Source organism: Nicotiana tomentosiformis, chromosome 1 (assembly GCF_000390325.3).
Source record: "Nicotiana tomentosiformis chromosome 1, ASM39032v3, whole genome shotgun sequence".
Lineage (NCBI taxonomy): Eukaryota > Viridiplantae > Streptophyta > Magnoliopsida > Solanales > Solanaceae > Nicotiana > Nicotiana tomentosiformis.
The window spans coordinates 132,201,057-132,222,703 of record NC_090812.1 but is presented as its reverse complement, the minus strand read 5'-3'; the positions used below and the strand labels follow the sequence as shown (position 1 = coordinate 132,222,703).

The 21,647-nt window shown below is 37.4% G+C and overlaps 1 protein-coding gene across 1 annotated transcript; it reads right to left on the bottom strand.

Annotated features, from left to right (window-relative positions):
* Positions 1-238: 238 nt before the first annotated feature.
* Positions 239-3,896, bottom strand: LOC104094425 (probable arabinosyltransferase ARAD1). The gene is made up of 2 exons (XM_009600360.4): positions 2,265-3,896; positions 239-1,005 (listed from the first exon to the last, which is right to left on the bottom strand). Exons 1-2 carry the CDS (start codon positions 3,180-3,182, stop codon positions 454-456), a joined length of 1,470 nt encoding a protein of 489 aa, XP_009598655.1. The 5' UTR covers positions 3,183-3,896; the 3' UTR covers positions 239-453.
* Positions 3,897-21,647: the final 17,751 nt, after the last annotated feature.

The following is a 21,647-nucleotide window of genomic DNA, read 5'->3' as shown; positions in this document are numbered from 1 at the left end:
TCTCAAAATAACATTTTATATAGTATTTTAACTATCAAAAAGTTAAGGAATTACGGTGAACCAAAATCCAACTGCGTTCCACTCCGAATGCGGATTCTCCCGAGGGGAGGAGGAGGTAGGTGGGGACTGTAATCCCTTAGCTAGAAATAATTACATTTCCAATATGAACTTAACCTATAGGAGCTGCTCCTTTTAATACAAACTAAAGAATGATATCAAGACTGAAACAGATAAAAAATAACGAATGAACAAATTTATCAATTAGTTCCAACTGATTCAACAAGCATAAGCCTATAACATAACTTTCTTTTTTCTATCTTTCACTGACTATGTTTCCTTATATCTATTGTCTGCTACACTTGGCTTTGTTCCAAAATTTGGTATAAATAATATGCTGCTAAGACATAGCAAATGTTTTGTCAATTGCAAATACAAGAACTACTCAGTAAGTGCTTACCAAAAAGTTTTGGGCAACAGAGTTGATTTCAACCCTCTTTCCTTCCAAGGGGTCCGATAAAATCTCCAGGATTTATGCAACTTCAAATTAACAGCAGGAACCTTACGCGCAATGGCTTGCCAGATCATTTGAACAGCATCATTATCCTTAGAAGGATATCTATACTCGAAGAGATTTTCAACCTCCTTTAACCTAGCCCACATTTTAGTCCACTCTTCTTTCTTAATACTCCTAATGAGGTTTATGAGGAATTTTTCTTTGAGAGCATCTGAGGTACGAACAAATATGCAGAACTCTGAATAGTCAAGAATATCTTCATAGGGGAGCTCTATTTCATCACTAATGATGACTGGTACACAGTGACTAGCAATCGCATCAAAGAGGCGATTCGATGAAGGAGTGTCACCAGCAATGTTAAGGCAGAACTTGGAGGAGTGCATTCCCTCTGTAGCTTGTTTTATACCATCCTTTTGAACGCTCCCAAAGGAGAAGTGAACATCTTTCTCGTCTTTCAACATATAGAATAATTCTTGCCTGATAAACCCACCCTGAGGATGAGAAACAAGAGTCAGAAATACAAATCCAGAGAACACAACATAGGAGGAACTAGAAACATGTATAAGGAAGAGCAAAGCATAAGAAGGTAAAGCTTGACTCATGGGTTCATTATGATATTTGGGCTTCAGTTCTTTATATTGGATCATAATGGAAATGCAAGGAATGGAGAGGTAACACTGCTGTAATTTAACCAAAATATTTGTCGAATTAAAGGGCTTTAGGGAGTGATTATGGGTATTAATTCATACTATCAGATCACAGTGTTAATCAAATTGTTTCAGGCTTTCACTATTGTACACATTACCCACCGAGCTCTGGTAAGAACCACTCTTCTCAATACTTTTAACCCAAAAAAAGGGCTTAAAAACTACTCTTCTCAATACCCAGATCTACATATTGATTGATGGCATATAGTCACAGGCTTCTTATTCACAACGCGTACACTGAAATTCATTTGAGAGTTAACCTGGTGAATCATCAAGAAAAATGTTTGAGAAATCAGGGTAAACATACAAGAAACTAGTCCAGATTAAACCTTGCAACATTTTGATATTAAATTAACCATGTTTACTATCTACTACTAAGCTTAAGTACAGATAGTAAAAACTGGATGTGAACAATTCCAGTTGATCAACAAAGTATCATGTTGTCTGCATCCTACGCCTCATTGCACTTCCAAAGATAGAAGAAAGAAAAAAGATCATCACAAAGAAGGAAAGGGCATAAGCTAACACTTGTTGGGATAAGGTGTTTCTTGAAAGTCGGAACATCAAAGAAAACAAGGTGGGCTGGTTCCTTGTGTCATCCATGTTCCAGTATGGTTCGACAAAATCCTCAATAAATACTCAGTTACCACTGTCTAACAAAGGCATTTTCAAATGGGCTAAAAGTTGTGTTTCATGGAAGAGTTTCTTCATCATCTCCCGATAGCACCCAATCCCACCTGGCTCCTCATTGTAGTATAGTCCAACTCTTCCTTATCTCTCTAAACAAGATACACATTGTCACAAGACACTAGTGTCAGCTGTCAACTGTTTTCCTACACTTTCCAGAACATATGTTGTGCAGTAAAAAGCAAACACATTATCCCGAACAACAGAAATACATCCAAGTACAATTTTTACTTCTATCCTTCTCCTAGTTCTGCCTTATTTTGCCACCCACAAGTGAACCTAGATGACACTAACATAGTAATGATCTACAAATAAAAATAGAGACAAATAGCTAATAGACGAATAAAATAACTTACATCTTTTCTGTATATAGCTCCTTGGAAGTAAAGAAGAATTGGTCGACTATCAAAACCAGAAGTGTCATTGTAATAATTCCTGATTACATGCTTATAAGGTGCAATTATGTCCTTTTCAACATTAGCTACACTTGGAGGATACCTTCCAAAGTCAGAAAGAATGAACATTGCAGGCCAAAGCTTCACTCTTGCATCCAAAAGACTATTCGGATGGTGGGCGACAATAATATGGTCTTTCCCCCCTGATCTTTTCCATTCCTCTTGAGCAGTTAAAAAGGTAACCAATTTTTCCTGTAGTAAGGTATTCATGCTCGTTTTTTGGTGCGGCTTAAGCCTTGAAAACCGATTATAGCTGATTGACGAAAAGAATGGTACAAAAATGACATCAGCTTCACTTGAATTATACACTCTTATGGCACTTCTACCATTCAAATTGTCAGTAATTTCAGAATAGAGAAGATCCAACGTCAACCAATATTCTATACTGTGCTGCAAGTTTAATCCACCTGGATACTCAGGAACCTTATTGCGGATATTGGGCCAAATACTGTTTTTTCCCTCAGCCTTCCATCCTAAGAGTTCAAAATGAAACTGAGGGGGCAGGTCATACATAAAAACTTTAAGAACTTGGTTACTAGGATTGCACTTAAACAAGTTGTACTTTTTTGGTGCTCTATTCTTATCAACTAATATAGGGACCTCACCATCTCTCTGAATCCTAGACCGGGAATTCCCATCATCTGCCAAGGCAAGAAGCTTGGAGTTGGGTAGTATATTCAGGTCAACAAAGTGAGGCCGACCGGCTGAACGCAGCACAAAGGACCAAGACAACATGAACAAAACAGATGTAACCGTAAACAAACAAAACAAGGATTTTCGGCCAAAAATCCCCATTGAATGTGCATTTCTCTCAACCATGTCAATGCTGAACCAGTAACAAACACTTAATACAAACTCATCATTTCTCCAAAGAAGATTCCCCCCACACAATACTTCGATATGGGCTTGGAAACAGGTTGATTTTGAATCAATCACAATTAGCCAATCTCACCAGAGCTGATGCAACAAATGAGTGGCGAAAAAAGCAATGCAAATTAGGCCCAAAAAACCATTAAGATCACATTGATAAAACCAAGAACCAGCTAATCATTCATTCTATCTGAAACCACACCAACCAAACCTATACCTACATAATCTATCTCAGAACAGCTCACACCAAAACTCTCACCTTTTTCTTATTTCCCAACATCCCCACGGGACAGATAGTAAACAGACGCACCTTCCATTAACCACTGATCTTGAATTATCTAATGGTGCTCTTTCAATTAATAAGAGTGGACCAGGAAAAAAAGATGGTCTTTGAATATCAATGACCGAGATATCTTATACACAGCTGAATGTGAAAAGGAGCAACAAACAACAAAAGGCCAAGAGATTGGGAACCCAGATGATATTTGATTCCAATGTATAGAATGAGAATAAAAAAATCCAAGATGAAACGTACCCACAAAACAGAGGAACAGGGATTAATTTGAAGAGAAAACAACGGAAAGAGACTAATTGCACCAAATATAGAGGGGTTTCCTCTTGTGTTCTATTCCCTTTGTTTTCTCTGCAGAAAAAACAAAAAGAAAAAGAAAATGTTAAAAAGGGTAAAAAGGAAAAGTAGTTTGTAAGAAGCGAAGGAATAGGAAATGTATCTGAAGAAGCGGGCTTGTCGCTCTGTGTGGAACTGAGGGAGTTGTTTACTGTTTTTATTGTTAATTTATTATTACAACCTTCAGATGTAGTTTAAGCTTTATTTCCTAATCTGTAATCTTAAACTATTTCTTATTTTAGTAATAATGTAGCTGTTGCTTTGGTTTTGTAATATGCTTTTGAATTTTCGTTTTAGGTTTGGACGCTATAAAATTAGAGCCCGTTTGGACATAAGAGATTTTTCACTTTTTTCCGAAAATTTTTTACTCTTCTCCGAAATCAGTGTTTGGCCATAAAATTTTTAATTTTCACTTGAAGATAAATTTTGAAATTTTTCAAAAATTTGAAAAACTCCAAAAAGCGTTTTTAAACATTTTCACTCAGATCACTCACAAAACTTAAAAAACAACCAAAATTATATTCATGTCCAAACACAATTCTAATTTTTAAATACCATTTTCACTTCAAATTTTTTTTATTTTTTTGTGGAATTTTACAATTCTTATGTCCAAACGCCCACTTAGTGTCCTTTTTTATTGACAGATACTGTATATCGTATTGTCAGTTTCGTATCACAACAACAACAACAATAATAACCTAGTAAAATCCCATAAGTGGGGTCTGGTAAGTGTGAGCACCTAATTTTTGACTATAAATTATTATTACCTTCTACTATGTAAATATTTTTAGAAATTTAATATATAATTTTAGCTTTGTTACACTTTTTTATATAGGTAAAAATTAATAATAATTTAAAAGGACAATTATTACTATTAGTATTATATTTATTTTTATTTTTATCTTTATTTTAAAATAAAATAAATTAAAAACCCGAAAAAAATTACATATTTTTTTAAAAATTTCGGATGGGAATTTAAAAAAAAAGGAAAAGTAGAAATATAGAATTAAAAAGTAAAAGTAAAAGTAGGTGAAAAATATTTAATAAAAAAATAAAAGAAAGTGGAAAATTAAAAAAATAAATGTAAAAGAATGTGGAAATTTATAAAAATAAAAAGTAAAAGAAAGTTGGAATTAAAAAATAAAAGTAAAGGTAGGTGATTTTATTTTTAAAAAAAAAGTAAAAGAAAGTGGAAATTAAAAAAAAAAAAAAAGTAAAATAAGGGGAAAATAAAATAAGAAAAGTAAAAAACGTGAGAATTTAAACATAATAAAAGTAAAAAAGTGAGAAATTAAAAAATAAAAGTAAATAAAAGTGAGAAATTATTTTTTTAAAAAAATAAGAAAAATAGGAAGTGGGAATATTTTTTTAATTAATAAAATAAAAAAAATTAGAAAAATTCTGAAATTTTTTCTATAAATAGAAGAGAAATGTGAGGAGAAAAAAAGAGGGAGAGAAGGAGAAAAAAAGAGGGAGGAGGGAATTGAGAGAAATTTATTTTTCTTCCTCTAGGATAAGGGAATTTCTACTCGTGTCATTCTTTCTTCGTCTTTCTTTCGAAAAATCCAGCAAAAGCACCCCCCCAAAAACAGCTTTAAACCCAGCAAAAATAAGCCGCTAAATCACCGGTTTTGCAAGGTCGATCGGGGTTGCAAGTCACAATTTTTCGTTCGAGGTTCCGTGGCCGGTGAAAGCTCCAGTTAACACTCGTCGAATTGTTTAGCTCTCTTGTAATTTCAACTCTATTAATTTATATCAAAGGTCCGTTTGTTTCCCTTTCTTCACTGATTATTTTGTCCATTTACCTTCTTGTCTATCGATGTGATTATTGGGTAGCATGAAGTAGTAGTTCACTCTATTGATATTTAGATCATTTGAATCTGATTGTTTCCTTGTTCATATGTTTATTGGATCATGATGTTAATTTTAGAGTTGCAAAGTTTTGTTCTAGGTTGATTTAACCGGATAAAGAGTCTATTGAATCACTGTAATTTGGCTTGTTTACTAATTTTGTTCATGAGATTGTGGTGTCATTGATTTTGTTTAAGAAATGTACAGAATATGGGATATTGGGTTGGATAATTTGCTTGGGCCACGATTTGTTTCTAAGGAAATTGGTTTTTGGGCTGTTGGAGAAGAAAAGATTTTAGGCAAAAAGATTTAGTCTCATCAGGCCCAAAGTAATAAATAACATAGCTGGCCCATCTTTCTTTAAGCTAGCCCACTTTTCTATAAATAATAAATTCAATTCTTCCACAAATAATTTCATAATTCATGGCCTTACAACAATTTCAAAATAGTTTGAGTAAACAACTTATAAACATAGTAGCCTGCTTTAGGCGCGTTTAAATAAATCATCGTGACTATGGGTACGGTTCCCGTGGCATAGTCATGATATGTAAATCCCAACTCAAGTGCGTGTTTACGCGACTTGACCACAACTTCAAATAATAATAAAATAAATATTTCGTAGATTGCAGGTGCGTTTCACGCGGCGTGATTTGCGATGTGTGCAAAAACGACAAGTGCGCGACATTGCAACTTGTTTAAATAAATTTCATAAATACTAAAAGTGCTAAAAATAATTTAAAATGGTTAAAAAGTAAAAAATACAGAATAGGTTGTAGACATATAATAAATCAGATAATTAAGCCAGGTATTAATTGTTAAGCGACCGTGCTAAAATTACAGAACTCGGGAGTGCCTCACACCTTCTCCCGGGTTAACAGAATTCCTTATCCGATCTTATGTGTTCGCGGACCATAAATAAAGTCAATTTTCTCGATTTGGGATTTTAAAATAAATCGGTGATTTGGGACACCATAATAATTATTCCAAGTGGTGACTCTAAAATAAATAAATAATCTCATTTCGAACAGTATCACTTAGATTGGAAAAACTTCCCTATCCCCCGGGAAAAAGGAGGTGTGACAGCTCTGGCGACTCTGTTGGGGAAACAAACCCAGAACTTCTGGTTCAAGGTTCATAATTCGAGCTTAGATGACTTTTATATTTGGCTTTTGTTTATTATCTGATTTTTTTACGTGTTTGAGCCTAATGTGCTAATTGTCGCTCTTTGCCGCTTTGATATTGCCGTGAACTGTATATAAACTGTTACGAAGACCCTTCTTCTCTCTGAGTCTTCTAAATCTTCTAGGAAGCGTGCGCTTCGCGTATCTTCTTTTCTGTTAGAGTCATACCCTAATTTTAGAACGAGGATCAGACAAGTTGCAAAGCCGGTGAAGCTTCTATATTCCCGGTACGCTGTTCCCTCCCCCCCTCCCGGCTCGAGTTGTCTGCTCGGGTAAGCCAGGTCTAGAACAATACGCCCAGGATTTAAACTTAGAATGACATAACCTCATGCTGGATCCCTAGTAGGTACATCTGTTTGAATCACGTGCATTTGACTTTGGGGACTCAACACAGGGGTTGAGTCCGTCTAGGACAGGTGTACCCAAATCAAAAGACCATCCTGATGCATTGTTACGTGCTACTTGTACATTTATTTATTTCGGCTTGCATGTTGACCGACTTCTAGAATAGGGAAAGAAAATCAAGAAAAACCAAGAGTGAGGCAAGAGAGAGAAATTTACCCGATTTCTGAAAATTCAGGTATTTTAAAATCCCAAAACTCTGCCGACATTTTGAAAAAAAAAACTTCAAAACACGCCAAATATTTTCAAAAAAAGTTCATGCTTTTCTGACCGAACTACGCGGGTCTGATTCTCACAGGATTTGAGATACATAGGCAAACCTCATCGGTTCTGGCCCCAATTTTTAAAAAAATAAATTAAAAAATATTTTTCCCTTTACTTAATTCCATCTTTAAAATTCTTTCCTTAGAAAATCCAAAAAAAAATCAAAAATAGTTTCCTTCTTTTCCGAAGTCTTTCATTCGATAAAAAAAAAATTCAAATCAAAATCTAAAATATTTTCTTCCTTATTTAGAATTCCTTCTTTTTTAAAAAAAATTCAAATTTTCATAAAAAGAAAAAACTCAAAAAAAAAATATTATTTAAAAGTCTTTATTAAAAAAAAATGGGTTAGTCTATTTCCGATTTTCCTGAACTACGCAAGATCTGATTCATGCGGCGTCATGATACGTAGGCAATCCCCATCGGATTCGATCATAGCCATTAAATAAATCGAGTGAAAAAAAAAAGAGAAAAAAGAAAAAGAAATAAAGGAGTGACAAAAATAACAAAGAAAAACAAAGAGCGAAAAACAACCAAAAAATAAAAAGAAAAGTAAGAGTGAAAAAAATCCAAAAACAGAACGCTTTGTCCAATTTGAAAACGAAAATCGCGGAAAATTTTCGTGAATATGCTGTTAAATGCCGCGAGCAAGCCGCCAGGGTAAAGCCTCCAATGGACGAAGCAGAAATGGTTACGGTTTTCCTACAGGCCCAAGAGGCGGACTACTTCCAGAACATGATGTCTGCTATGGGTAGACCATTTGCTGAGGCTATCAAAATTGGGGAGATGGTCGAAAATGGTTTAAAAACGGGCCGAATCTTGAATCATGCTGCCTTTAAGGCCACATCACAGGCCGTTTAGAGTGGTTCAGAGGATTTGATGAACAGAAATTGGAGAGATGAGGAATTTGATCCGGCACTGAAGGTCATTGCAGCCATTGCCGAGACAGAAGAAAAGCTGAAAAAACGGTCACCAAGCCTGAAAGTTCCCCATCATACGGGAGTTTCGGTAGCCAGTCTTGCTATCCTTTCTACGTCCAGATTATCTGAGAGTGTGATCTGGATGTTTTACTTTATTGTCTTACTTTTCGATGTAAACCCTTCTATCTTTAAAATTAAAAAAAATCAAATGAAATTAATATTTCATTGTCCAAGAATATCTCTTTTCTTAATTTTATCACTTTTTCTTATTCACTTTTCAGTTCTGTTAATGCAGATTTTAATAACATGACATGCTTGCGGACTTCATGCCCATATCCTAAAACGCTGTCAGACCTCGAAATAATGAATCAAGAAGCAGAATGTTTTGAAGACAAAGCTTGTAAGAAAATAAATAGAAAATTGGAATGAAGTTGAGATTCCCTCTCTTCGGATCATTGTTGAAGTCGCGATTGAGGATAAAGATTGGGTCTAGAACCAATTAGAATAATTGACACTGATTAATGAAAAATGATTGACTGCAGTTTGCCACGGGCAGTTGTACCAACAAAGAATGGCCCGTATCTACGACAAGAAAGTGAGGCCCAGAAAATTTGAAGTAGGGCAACTTGTTCTGAGACATATTCTCCCGTATCATGAAGAAGCCAAAGGAAAATTTGCTCCTAATTGGAAAGGTCTATACATTATTAAAAGAGTGTTGCTGAAAGGAGCGCTGTATTTGGGAGACATCGAAGGAAATGATCCTAAGAGAGCTGTCAATGCAAATGCGGTCAAAAGGTATTATGTTTGACTACTTTCACAGCTTTAACATGCTCCGATTGGGATGACAAAGGCTTTCTTTCTCACTATCCAAATACTACCAATCCTTTGCAAAACCTTTGAGCCGGTTTCCTTTCTTTGATTACCCTCTTTGGAACCTGAAAGTGTTATAAAAAAAGCAAAATGAAAATAAAAAATAAAAAAAAAAAGAAAAAAAGGAAAAACAAAAGAAAATTAGAAATAAAGTTTCTTGAACTACGTTTGGCTTGATTCCGAAAGGATACGTAGGCAGCCTCTCTCTGGGGTTCAGTCATACCAAAATAAAAATACACATTCCTCCTAAATTTGAAACTGGGGGCAGATGTTATAATGGTTCGGCAATGGTTTCGCATGAAAGGTTCCAAAGTTGTAAGTCAGTCCAAATTATTTTTACCCAAATCCTTATCAACTCCTTCTGATCAATCGACGAGAATGTCCAAGAATTGGAAGATACAATCGCTTGGTTCTGATACAATCAAAATGAGAGAAATAAAATGAGAGAGTCTTATTTGTGAAAACCCTCACGGGCACCGTAAGGCGATGGTAAGTAGAGAAATTCAAAAATGAGAGTCTTATTAGTGAAAACCTGGAAAGGGTACTATAAGGCGATGGTGAGAAGAGAAATGAGAGAGGTCAGTCGGTGAAAACCCATAAAGGGCGCCACTGATTGAAAAAAGGATCCTCACAGTCACTGGCACCGACACAGTCCTGGGCAAGGTCTCTCAGTTTCGAGGCAAAAGTTGTGATGAATTTCTGAGAGTCGGACGGTTCACACAGATCAGGCATTCAGTCCAAAAGGCATGTCATGTTTATTAAAGTCCGCATGTACTCCAGATAAGTCCTTCTTTCTCTTCCCCTAAAGGGACACTTCTTGTCTGAATTCATTATCCATTCCATTGTTTGTTTTTCTTTGAATTCCTTTCGGTCCAACTCTGTTCCAAACTAAGGCAAAGAAAGGATGGCAAGACTGATTTACAGGGTTCTCATTTGATACAAGCCAATAAGCAAAAGGGCACCCAGCCTCGGCAGGGGAATCAAGTCGACTCCGACTGGCAATGATGATCGATGCCTCGAAGTCAAAGACTCTTGAAATAAGAAAAGCAAAGTCAGATGCCCACAAAGGCAAAATAAAGTTGAAAAGGTTAAGTCCCACATGGCTAACCGTCTTGGCAAAGTTTGAAAAGCCAAAGGTTCCCCAACGCTCTGAAGTTAAATTTAGAGGAAAGAAGTGAAAAGCCTACAAAGGCAAAATGAAGCTGAAAAAGGTTAAGTCCCATGCGACCAACCGTCATGACCTCTTGTCTAGACATAACTAGGCTCTTCCTGAATCATCTACTGATTACTCATTGGTCCATTCTCATATCTATATTCTGTGTAACCCCTCTTGGGTTATGTCCTTTATCTTAACTTACCTCTCGCATTGGCTCCTTATGTATCAAGTGTTCATTCACACTTATTTATCAATAACATCCTATGCGCGAACCCTTACTGCCTCTCCCTGGCGTCGTTTTTGCATAATGTTCTAGAGTCGTAACATATCTGTAGGATCTAATTAAATGCAATCTCATTCCTTTCACCTTTTTGACGCTTTCTTCCTTTACCATTCCTTAATTACCTGAACCACTTAACTCTGACTTAATACCATATCACACCATCTTTCCCCCTTTAGGGGAGTAACAATTAATGCTATGAAGATTTACCTAAAAATGTTTTACCTCTTCAGCTTTGGCATCTTTTCACATCTTCACGGATTCTTACTCTCCTTGTGGTAACCCTTCAGTACCAAGGATAACTATATTTCTTACGCACGAGGGTGACACCTAGTGTAACTAGCACACTTAGTCCCTTAAGCTTAGCTCTGCTCACAGTTCTTGCTTTAGGAAAATGTCTTCCTGAATGACCTTTAAAGGTTATTCTTCTATTGTCCATTCTATTATAGCCGGAATGCGATCTCTAAAATTCTCACGATGTTGACTATTATCAAATCGTCTGATCCCTAATTTATGTTAAGTGTATCTTGTTCACTAGCCCATACTGATTTCTATTACTTCGGGGGTCTAACTTTTTCTTCTAGTAATCACGTTAGAGTCACCAACTCATTTCTCAAAATGAGGATATGACTTTATGACTTACACTCTTTATTGTCTCAAGGCCCGTCACCTCTTGTGTTTTCCTTCACTTGACTATTTGGGTTGTGACATTTTGCCTGATGATAAATCGCGAATTTGCAAAGCAATCCAAACCTCACAGGACGCACCACATCCATCATGATGCCATATCTAAGTACAAGAATCCCGCAATCAATACAAGTCATAAGTTGGATAACCTCTCTCATAAGCACTCCTTTGCCTTGAAGCACATAACTTCGCTTAACCCATGACCAATCACCGTCATGCAACAAAATCTTCATGCATGTAAGCAACATAAATTTTAAAGTCATAGAAAAAATCATCTCAAGCTCTTAGAAACCCACGTACACATAATCAAGTGTAACGATCTGACCAGTTATTTTGTGTATTTAAGCCTCGTTCTCCTATTTTATGATTCCCATATGCTTGTTATTTGTTTGATGACTTACGGGGATGGTTGGTTTGGTTTTGGGAAGGTTTCAGAATGAATTGGAACACTTAGTTCCATAGTTAGAAGCTTAAGTTATAAAAATTGACCAAGGTTTAACTTTTTTGTAAATGAACTCGAATTAGTATTTTGATGGATTCAATAAGTTCGTATGGTGATTTTGGACTCAGGCATATGTCAGTATTTGGATTTGGAGGTTCCTAGGATATTTTGGCTCTAATTGTCGAAAGTTAGAAATTTGAAGATTTGGAAGGTTCATAGGTTTAACTGGGAGTTGACTTTGAGGCTATCAGGGTCGAATTGTTATTCCATGACTTGAAATAGGTTTGCTATGTCATTTGAGACTTGTATGCAGAATTTGGTTGCATTCCGAGTTGGTTTGATAGGAATCGGACGTTTGGTTGAAAGTTAGGAGTTTATGAACTTAAGAGAAGTTCAATTGATGGTTTGATTGTCGACATAGATGTGGTGATCTTGCATGTGTTTGAAGGTTTTGGATAGGTTCGGGTAGTGTTTACGGACTTGTTGGTATGATTGAATCGGGTCCCAGGTAGCTCGGTTGAGTTTCAGACCACCCAGAGCTTGGTTGAATTGTTGATGACTGTTGGTGTCTGGTGTGCTTCGCAATCACGGAGCAAGTCTCGTGATCGCAAAGGCTTATTTTGGGCAGCAGTGTTTTTGTTCTTTGCGTTCGCAAACAGGGTGTCGCGTTCACGAAGTGTTGGGCCATTGGTCTTCGCGTTCGTGCATGAAGGGCTCGCATTCTCGTAAGAGGAGAGGTTGGCTTGGAGCCGACTTAGTTTAGCCTTCACGTTTGTGAAAGCTGGGATGCGTTCGCGTAGGCTTTGGGTCGCCTGTGCATCCCGTTCGTGGGGTTTGACCGTGTTTGTGAAGGGTTAACTGGAGGTTGAGAATTTTTGTGCTTCGCGAACGCGAGGCAGTGGCCGCGTTCACAAAGGGTTCCACTCGATATACTTTTAAGAGTTGTAATTTCGGGACATAGACCCATTATTTCATATTTTGAGCCCTAGACTTAGAGATGGACGATTTTTGAAGAGGATTTTCACACAAGGCAAGAAGGTAAGTGATTTTTACTTGATTTTAACATTAGATCTTGTTTCCCCATGGATTTTTACATTTAGATTAAGGGATTTGAAAGAGAAATTTAGAGATTTTGATTATGGTTTTGGAGAGTGAAAATGGATAATTGAACCCTGATTCGAAGTCAGATTTGGATAAAAGTTGTATATTTGGACTCGTATTAGAATTAGTAGTCGGGATTTGTGACTTTGGTCGGTTCCGGGAAGTGGGCTTTGGTTGAGTATTTTGTTGACTTTGTGCAATTTGATAAAGATAGGAGCTTTACTGTTTGGTATCAATTTCTTTGCTATGTTTGATGTTATTGAGTTATTTTTATTAGATTCGAGCCGTTTGGAGGTTGATTCGCGTGGGAAGGGCTTTGGGGAGTATTAATTCACGCACTTTGAGGTAATTAACTTGTCTAAATTTGGTTCGAGGGTAATTTCCCGTTGACTATGGTATTTGATACATGTTGGGGGCGACACACGTGCTAGGTGATAAGCGTATATTCATACACGGGGGTTATTTACGATCCGTGTAGACCTTAGGCTTTTATGTGCCTTGTTTTGCTGTCATGCCCCTTTATTTTCGTGTTTTCTTTACTTGTACGACTACGTGAGATATTTTTCATGTTAAAAATCATATCTAGGCTATGTTCTTATCTGTTTGAGACATGATAGGGCTATTCTTGCTATATTGAGATGTTGCCTTAATTGTAGCCATATTCTCAATCATAATGTTACATCCGCGTATTATATCTCTATCTTTGTGCATACTTTATATGTTATCTCACATGCTATCGATGCCCTTATATGTGTGACACACTTTAAGCTGAGTACTTGGAGATGTGAACATTTGAGACTATAGAGGTTGATGACTGAACTTGGGCCATAGAGACAATTTGATACTGATAGTGAGGTGACGCATATGTTGAGCCCCATATTGGGCTGAGTTGTATTGATTATGAGGTGACGCTTACACTAGGCCCCGTATTGGGATAAGTGATAATGATCGTTAACTTAGATCTGATCAATGCTTGGGCTAGGACCTGTCCCTTCGGAGTAATGTGTTAACTTGTGGGTGCAGGTACGGACTTTTTGGGTTGAACAGTGCACTGAGGAGTTAAAGGAAATTTGTTTTGGCAGAAAAAGGCATTTCTGCGGTCCATTATATGGCCGCAAAATCACTCTGCGAGTCGCAGAATGGCCGCAGAGTAAGGCAGGACTGGGCAGGTTTGGGTGCCATTATGCGGTCGACTATGCGACTGCAGAACAGGTCTGCAGGCTGCATAGTGACCGCAAACCCAGGCAGAGTTGCCTAGTTCCGGAGGTTCATTTCGCTTTCCATTTCGCGGACCGCAGGTGCATTATGCAGTCGCATATGCGACCGCTGATCCTATCCCGGAGCTTCATTTTTTGGGTTTGTATGACCCGACCCTACTTCGTTAAATAGACTATATGTACCATTTTTTGAGCAAAAACCTATTATTTTGAGAGAAAGGAAGTGCTCTAGAGAGTGAGAGAGTTCCTCAACCAATTGTTCCTCATTTCTTACTCGAATCTTGGAAGATTATCAAGGAAAGCATACCAGGTCTTCATCCTAGAGGTAAAATTCTACACCCTAAACCTCAATTTTAAAATTTAACTAGGATTGGGTAATTGGTAAGATAATATTTAGGCATGGGAGTTGTTTATTTTGCATGCATGTGTTACCAAGGGATGTAGGGAGATTGTTGAGCTAAAATGATAAAGAATGGGTTGTGGGATGATGGGATCCTACTGAAAGGGCCTTGAAACCTTAATGCACACCTAGTATTTGATAAAATGCTCAAAGGAGATAGAACCATAAGTATCTTCCTAATTTTGGTTAAATTTGTTACATTTCTACAATAGATTGAAGTTTCTAAGATTTCCGGAACATTTTAGAGTTTAAGGAAGCTCAAGTGAAGTATGTTGGCTAAACCCTTCTCTTAGAATTGAACCCCACAATGTCCTTGTAAGTCATGCCCCTTTTAAATTAATTTTTTGTCAAATAAGCCTTGTGTCGAAATAATTATGTGTTCAATATGTATTCCAAAGATTCTTGTTATGATAAGTTAATGTTAGAGGATGTGGTTTAAATATGGGTTGTGTGTTACTATGTTATGATTTGAAAGCGTGAATTCTTATGAAAGCTACTATGTCAATGGTGTAAGAAGTCATATGTGCCTAAGACCCTAATTTGCTCAAGTATGTGATTAAAGTCTTAATGTTGAAAGGCCTTGTTGTTGATTATTTATGATAATGATTAAAAAGGGAATAATGAGCTGAATTATGAAGTACGACCAATGTGCCAAGAATGATATTGCGTTATGGCCAATGATGTCAATAAAACGAATGACATGTAAAAGAATATGAATTGAGTGGTAAATACTTTTAATAACAAATGCTTTGGGAGTATCGATTAGCCACCGATGAAGGGTAGGTCGGAAAAACCTAACCCCTAAACTACACGTGCCAGTGTAGGAGTGATTGAGGGGTAAATCCACATGTTAATGCGATGAGACCATTTCCCCTTATATGGGATGAGATTGGTTTGTTGAGATGTTTTCCCCTTAAAATGGGATGTGATTATTTCTAGCTAGATGTGATGTAATGTCGACCCACACGACATTGTGGTGAGATGGCTTAGCCGATCGGGCTGAGATCGGATGCCATGCCGCGTACATGGTGGTATTGTGAGTGTATGTCTCGGGGTGAGACGGCTTAGCTGGTCGGGCTGAGACCGGACTCTGTGCAAAAACACGGTGGTATATCGGTGCTAAAGATCTCCCAACTTAAATTACCGAAACCTACGCGAAATTTACGTTTCCCCTAATGTGGCACTTTGATACCGTTTGAGCCTCTTATTAATATCATGTTTATTTTCCGTTTACTGTTGCTCGTTCTATTGAGAGGGTGTTTAGTTTTACATACTAGTACTATTCCATATGTACTAACATCCCTTTTGCCGGGGGCGCTGCATCTTTATTGGATATAGGTGGTTCCATAGCAGGTGGTATTGACCAGTGATAGCAGCACACCCTTTCCTCATCTGATTTGGTGAGCCCCACTTTATTTCGGGGTCATATATCTTCTATCCTTTGTACAAAGCATTTTGAGGTATAGCCGAGGACTTGTTGCCGGCATTGTCATAGCACTCTTCTGTTCCTGTTAGAGGCTTCGTAAACATAGTGTGGGTTGTATCTGTTTTTGGGAAAGTTAAACTAAAAATATTGTAATGGTATCATCTGTTCTACTTTAATTATGATTGTACAACGTACTGTTTTGAAGACTTGTCAATGACGTAACTAATGGAAATAAACCGGTGTTGTTCACACAAGTCTTATTGATTTATTAATGAAATGTATTCTTCTCTTTATATGTGGGTGAATTGGGTAGACGACACTGTGCAGGCTTGCTCGACCGAGGTAACTCTGTTGAGCGTCAGTCGCGCTCCCCGAGGTCGGGGCATGACAATATTTAACTAATTACAATAAAGTGATATAAAAAAATTCATATTTTGTGAAAACATGGATAAATATCAATAAATTGCATTAAAGCCTAGAAATGTGCAAAAAACTATATTTTATTATTTTTTGACCAGGAAGCCTACAGAAGTTAATTTTTAAATAAGGAGGATCAAATTGAGTGTGAACAACTGTTCTTTGAGATCAGACTCTGTATTTTAATTTTGTAGCGCTCATGTACTCGATGACACCAGGTCATGGGATGGTTTGCAATTGCATTATTATTATCGACTTCAGCTATTTATGTTATTCTGCTGTTGAGATTATTTATCATTATTATTTATGTTTGTTTTTATTTATTAGTTGTTAGGCGTAGTCATAGCTCCGGTGGAATTTTGGATCGTGACAAGTTGGTATCAGAACACTAGGTTTCTTAAGTATCATGAGTCATGAACAAGTTTAGTAGAATCTTGCGGATTGGTACAGAAATGTCTGTGCTTATCTTCGAGAGGCTACAAGGCTGTTAGGAAAGCTTCACTTTCTTTCATTCTCTGTTGTGCGGATTTATTTACCCCTAAGTCTGAATCTTTATTTTTCTACTCTCTCACAGATAGTGAGGACATGATCGTCTGGCGCAGCTGAGCAGGCGCTGGTACCCCAGGCCAGGGTCATGAGAGGCCAGGGCCAAGGCCGAGGCTGTTGTAGGGGTAGAGCACGCGCCGCAGCTAGAGCCCCTGCTTTTGCAGCTACCGTGGAGCCACCAGTAGCACTTGTTGAGGAGCAGGTTTATGATTATGTGGAGACAAAGGTACCAACTAAGTTTTCTAAGGGATTATTTGTTTCGCCAGTTATTCAAGATGCCTTGATCTATATGGTTGGTTTGTTCGAGAGTTTGGCTCAGGCCGAGGCATTTCCTACTCTGCCAGCAACTTCCTAGGTAGAGGCAGAGCACAGACTCCTGTACTCATACCCAGAGCAGGTGGCCCATGGTGATCAAACTCCCGAAGTGCTACTGGTTGGGGGAGTTCAGCCTACTATTTCCGCACATCCTGAGGATAGGCTTGTGACCTGAGCTGATGAGCTAAAGAGGTTAGATAAGTTCATGAAGTTACGTACTCCTCATTTTAGTGGTACACCTTCAGAGGATGCTCAGGAATTCTTGGATCGTTATCATGAGATGCTGCACAATTTGGGACTATTTGAGTCGAATGGAGTTGAGTTCACCACCTTCTAGATGTAAGGTCCGGCTAAGAGGTGGTGGTAGGTTTATGAGATGAGTCGACCAATAGGATCACCTCCTCTTGCATGCGCTCAGTTCTCCAGGGTCTTTTTTGGAGTAGTTTGTGCCACGTACTAGGAGAGAGGAGCTAAGGAGGCAGTTTGAGTACCTACAACAATGTCAGATGTCAGTTACTAAGTATGAAATGAGGTTTACAAAGTTGTCCCATCATGCTACTATTTGATTTCCACTAAGGAGGAGAGAGTGAGGAGATTTATTGAGGGACTTCACCCTCGTATTTGCCTTGCTATGGCTAGAGATACTGGGACACGAACTTCTTTTCACCAAAGTGGTAGAGATAAGGCATCGTGTAGAGCGTATCCGCATCGAGACTAGAGAGATGATGCAGGGTAGGGACAAGAGGTCCCATATTCCGGTAGCTTCAGTAGTGCCTCTCTTGGGGCCGAGGTCGATTTGAGAGAGGCCATTCTAGCAGGCCAGTTTATTATTCACCACCGCCCAGTCGGGGCACTTTTGTGCAGTCTTCACTTAGTGCATTCCCAGTGCAGAGTTCTTACCGCGCTCCATCTGTTCAGGGTTCATAGTACCAGGTTCTTCTAGCGGTTATTCTTGTTCACGGGGTCTGACTCAATCGCAAGAATCATTTTTGGTCAGAGGTTGCTATGAGTGTGGAGAGTTGGGGCATATTAGGAAATACTGCTCCTGTCTTCGCAAATATCCATTGTAGCAGGGAGGTCACTCTTTGATTCCCTCACCGGTTGTTACACCACCCACTAAGCCAGCCCGAGGTGGAGGTCATCCAGGACATGGTCATCCTAGAAGAAGATCTTAGTCTAGTTGAGGTCAAGCCATATGTTATGCATTCCTAGGGAGGACCGAGGCCATTACTTATGATGCAATGATTACAGGTATTGTTTCTGTGTGCTACAAGGATGCTTCAGTAATATTTGATCATGGTTCTACTTACTCATATATGTCATCATACCTATTAGTGATTTTGGTTTTATTTTGCTTCTTGTTAGGATATTCCTCGTGGTTCTCTTGATGCTCATGTGCATGTGTCTACACCTGTTGGTGATTCTATTATGGTGGATCGATTTTATCGGTCATATGTGTTCATTGTTTGTGGTTTTGAGACACAAGCATACTTCCTATTGTTAAATATGGTGGATTTTAATGTGATCTTGGGTATGGATTAATTATCTCCATACCATGTTATTCTTGATTATCACGCTAAGACGGTGACATTGGCAATGTTGGGGTTACCGAAGTTGGAGTGAAAGGGTTCTCTTGGTTGCACGCCTAGTAGAGTGATTTTATTCTTGAAGGCTCAACGGAATATCAGAAGATCAACTGTAGAAAACTCAACCGAACTGGTTCGAAACCACCCTGAATCGTATCCGCACCTCACGATACCCCGCCCAATCATCCAACAAGTCAAATTCATTGTCCAAACTTATCAAAAGGCTCAAAAACTGCAATTAACATCAAAACCAATCATCGAAGGCCTATTTCATTCTCTCAACTTCAAGAACTTCCAACTTCACCGAACGCATCTGAATCACGCTTAGACATTTCGGAACATAACAAAAATTTGCACACAAGTCCTAATCAAAACAATTAACCTATACAAGATCTCAAAACCACAATTCGAGTCCCATAACACCAAATTCACTCCCGATCAAACTTGTGAACTCTCTGATTCTTCAAATTGCGAACTCTCAATAAATAGAGTCAAAACCTTCTAGGAACATCCAAATCCTGACATACGCCTAAGTCCAAAGTCACCATATGAACCTATTGAAACCATCAAAACATCATTCTAAGGTCGTTTACTCAAAAGTCAAACATCGGTCAACTCTTCCAACTTAAATCTTCCAAATTGAGAATCATTCTACCAAATCAATCCCGAACCCTGCGAACATCAAAACCAACGATATATGGAAGTCATAATACTTCATATGAAGCTTCTCAAGGTCTCAAACTACCGAACAAATTATTAAAGCTCAAAATGACCGGTCGGATCGTTACACGTACCAACCTAGAAGCTTGCTACGTACAAAGTCTAGGCTCATATTCCCTACCCCTCAACATTAATGTTTTCTTCTATGAGCATGGATACCTAATTAGGCTATTAATGATAGTTCAAATGAAAACTGTTTGAACGACACTGACAATTTGTTTGCTTGTTAACGAAAGTTCCATTTTTTTTAACATTTTAGATTTAGAACGTAATTGATATTGCGAAACTCCATTAAAAACCATAAAAGCTTCGAAACTTTGAATTTAAAAATTAAATTTTGCAATATTATTATTTGTTTGGATTGGGTGTTATTGCAAATGATTGAGAATATCATTTGGAGCTTATTTCTCAATTTTGAGATAATTTGGTGAAGATTCGAGGTGGTTTTGGTTGAAATTTCTGATTGAAACTCGAAGAAGAAGATATAAATAAATTTGTATATATTTTGTATGTTAGGTGTAGAAACGGCATACAAAATATATACAACTAATATTATTGTATATAAATTGTATGTAAATTATAATTTTTGACCGGATTCTATACAAAACAATTGTATTTAAGTTATAGATATATTGTAGATTTTGACCGAATTTGTATATATTTTGTAAACTTTTTGCTACTTTCTGTAAATTGGAAAATTCAAATAAATCGGGTAAATAAGTTTAGAATCTCATATATATATATATATATATATATATATATATATATATATATATATATATATATTATAAAAGCATGAATACAATATTGATGGACTAAAATAACCTTAAAAAATTAAAATAAGAACTCACAAGGAAAGGACACAATTGGAATAGTCCATATTTTCTTTTGGACATGCTTCTTAAATATGCATGTCAAGTTGGACATGCATATTTTCCAACTTCGTATATTCTTTATCTCGAGAAAGGTGGCATTTTTATTAAAGAAGTGTGTGTGGGTGTATATATTTGTGTATGTTTAGGACTAGGAGAGTTTTTCTTTTCTATTTGTTAGAACTAGTTTTCCATATTTGTTAGGACTAGTTTTCCATATTTTTTAGGACTAAGGTTTACTACTTGACTTGATATATATTCTTGGTAATCAATACAAGAAGGCAATCATTTCTCTTCCACACTTGGCCACCGTATACTTACGTGTTTTGGCATGGTATTAGAGCCAAGGTCGAGCCAAACTATAAGGAACCCGGAGTGACGTACCAATGGCAGGGGACAATGGTAAATACACCACCGCTATCGGCGGGAGAAGTGGCGGTGACAAAACAAACAAACAAACAAACAAACAAACAAACATCCAATGACAATCCTGGGATTTTGATAACACAGGTGGCTCTAAAGTGAGAAAACTATGATGAATGGGCAAGGTCCATGAGAACCGCCTTGAGGGCGAGGAAGAATTTCGAATTTATTGATGGAACAATTAGGAGACCGGATGAGAAGTCTCCATATATTGAAGATTGGTGGACCATCAACTCGTTGTTGATTTCTTGGATTTGAAATGCTATTGAGCCTACTTTGCGTTCGTCTATATCACACATGGAAGTAGCTGAAGATTTATGGACTAATATTAAAGAAAGTTTCTCAGTCCCTAATGGTCCAAGAATACATCAATTGAAGGCCGAACTTACAGAGTGCAAATAAAAGAGCATGACCATAGTTAATTACTATGGAAAATTAACAAAACCTTTGGATGAACTTGCTAATTTAATCAAATACCAACTTGCACATGTGTTAAGTGCACATGCGATCTTGGTGTAATCTTAGAAAAGAAAAAGAAAGAGGAGAAGGTTCACCTTTTTCTTATGGGGTTAGATGAAACAATGTATGGAACAGTGAGGTCGTACTTGCTCGATCAAGATTGCCAACTTTGAATCGAGTTTACTAAAAGTTGGTATAAGACGAATGTGTGAAGACCATGGCTCAAGTGATAGATGAACGTGGTGATGTTATGG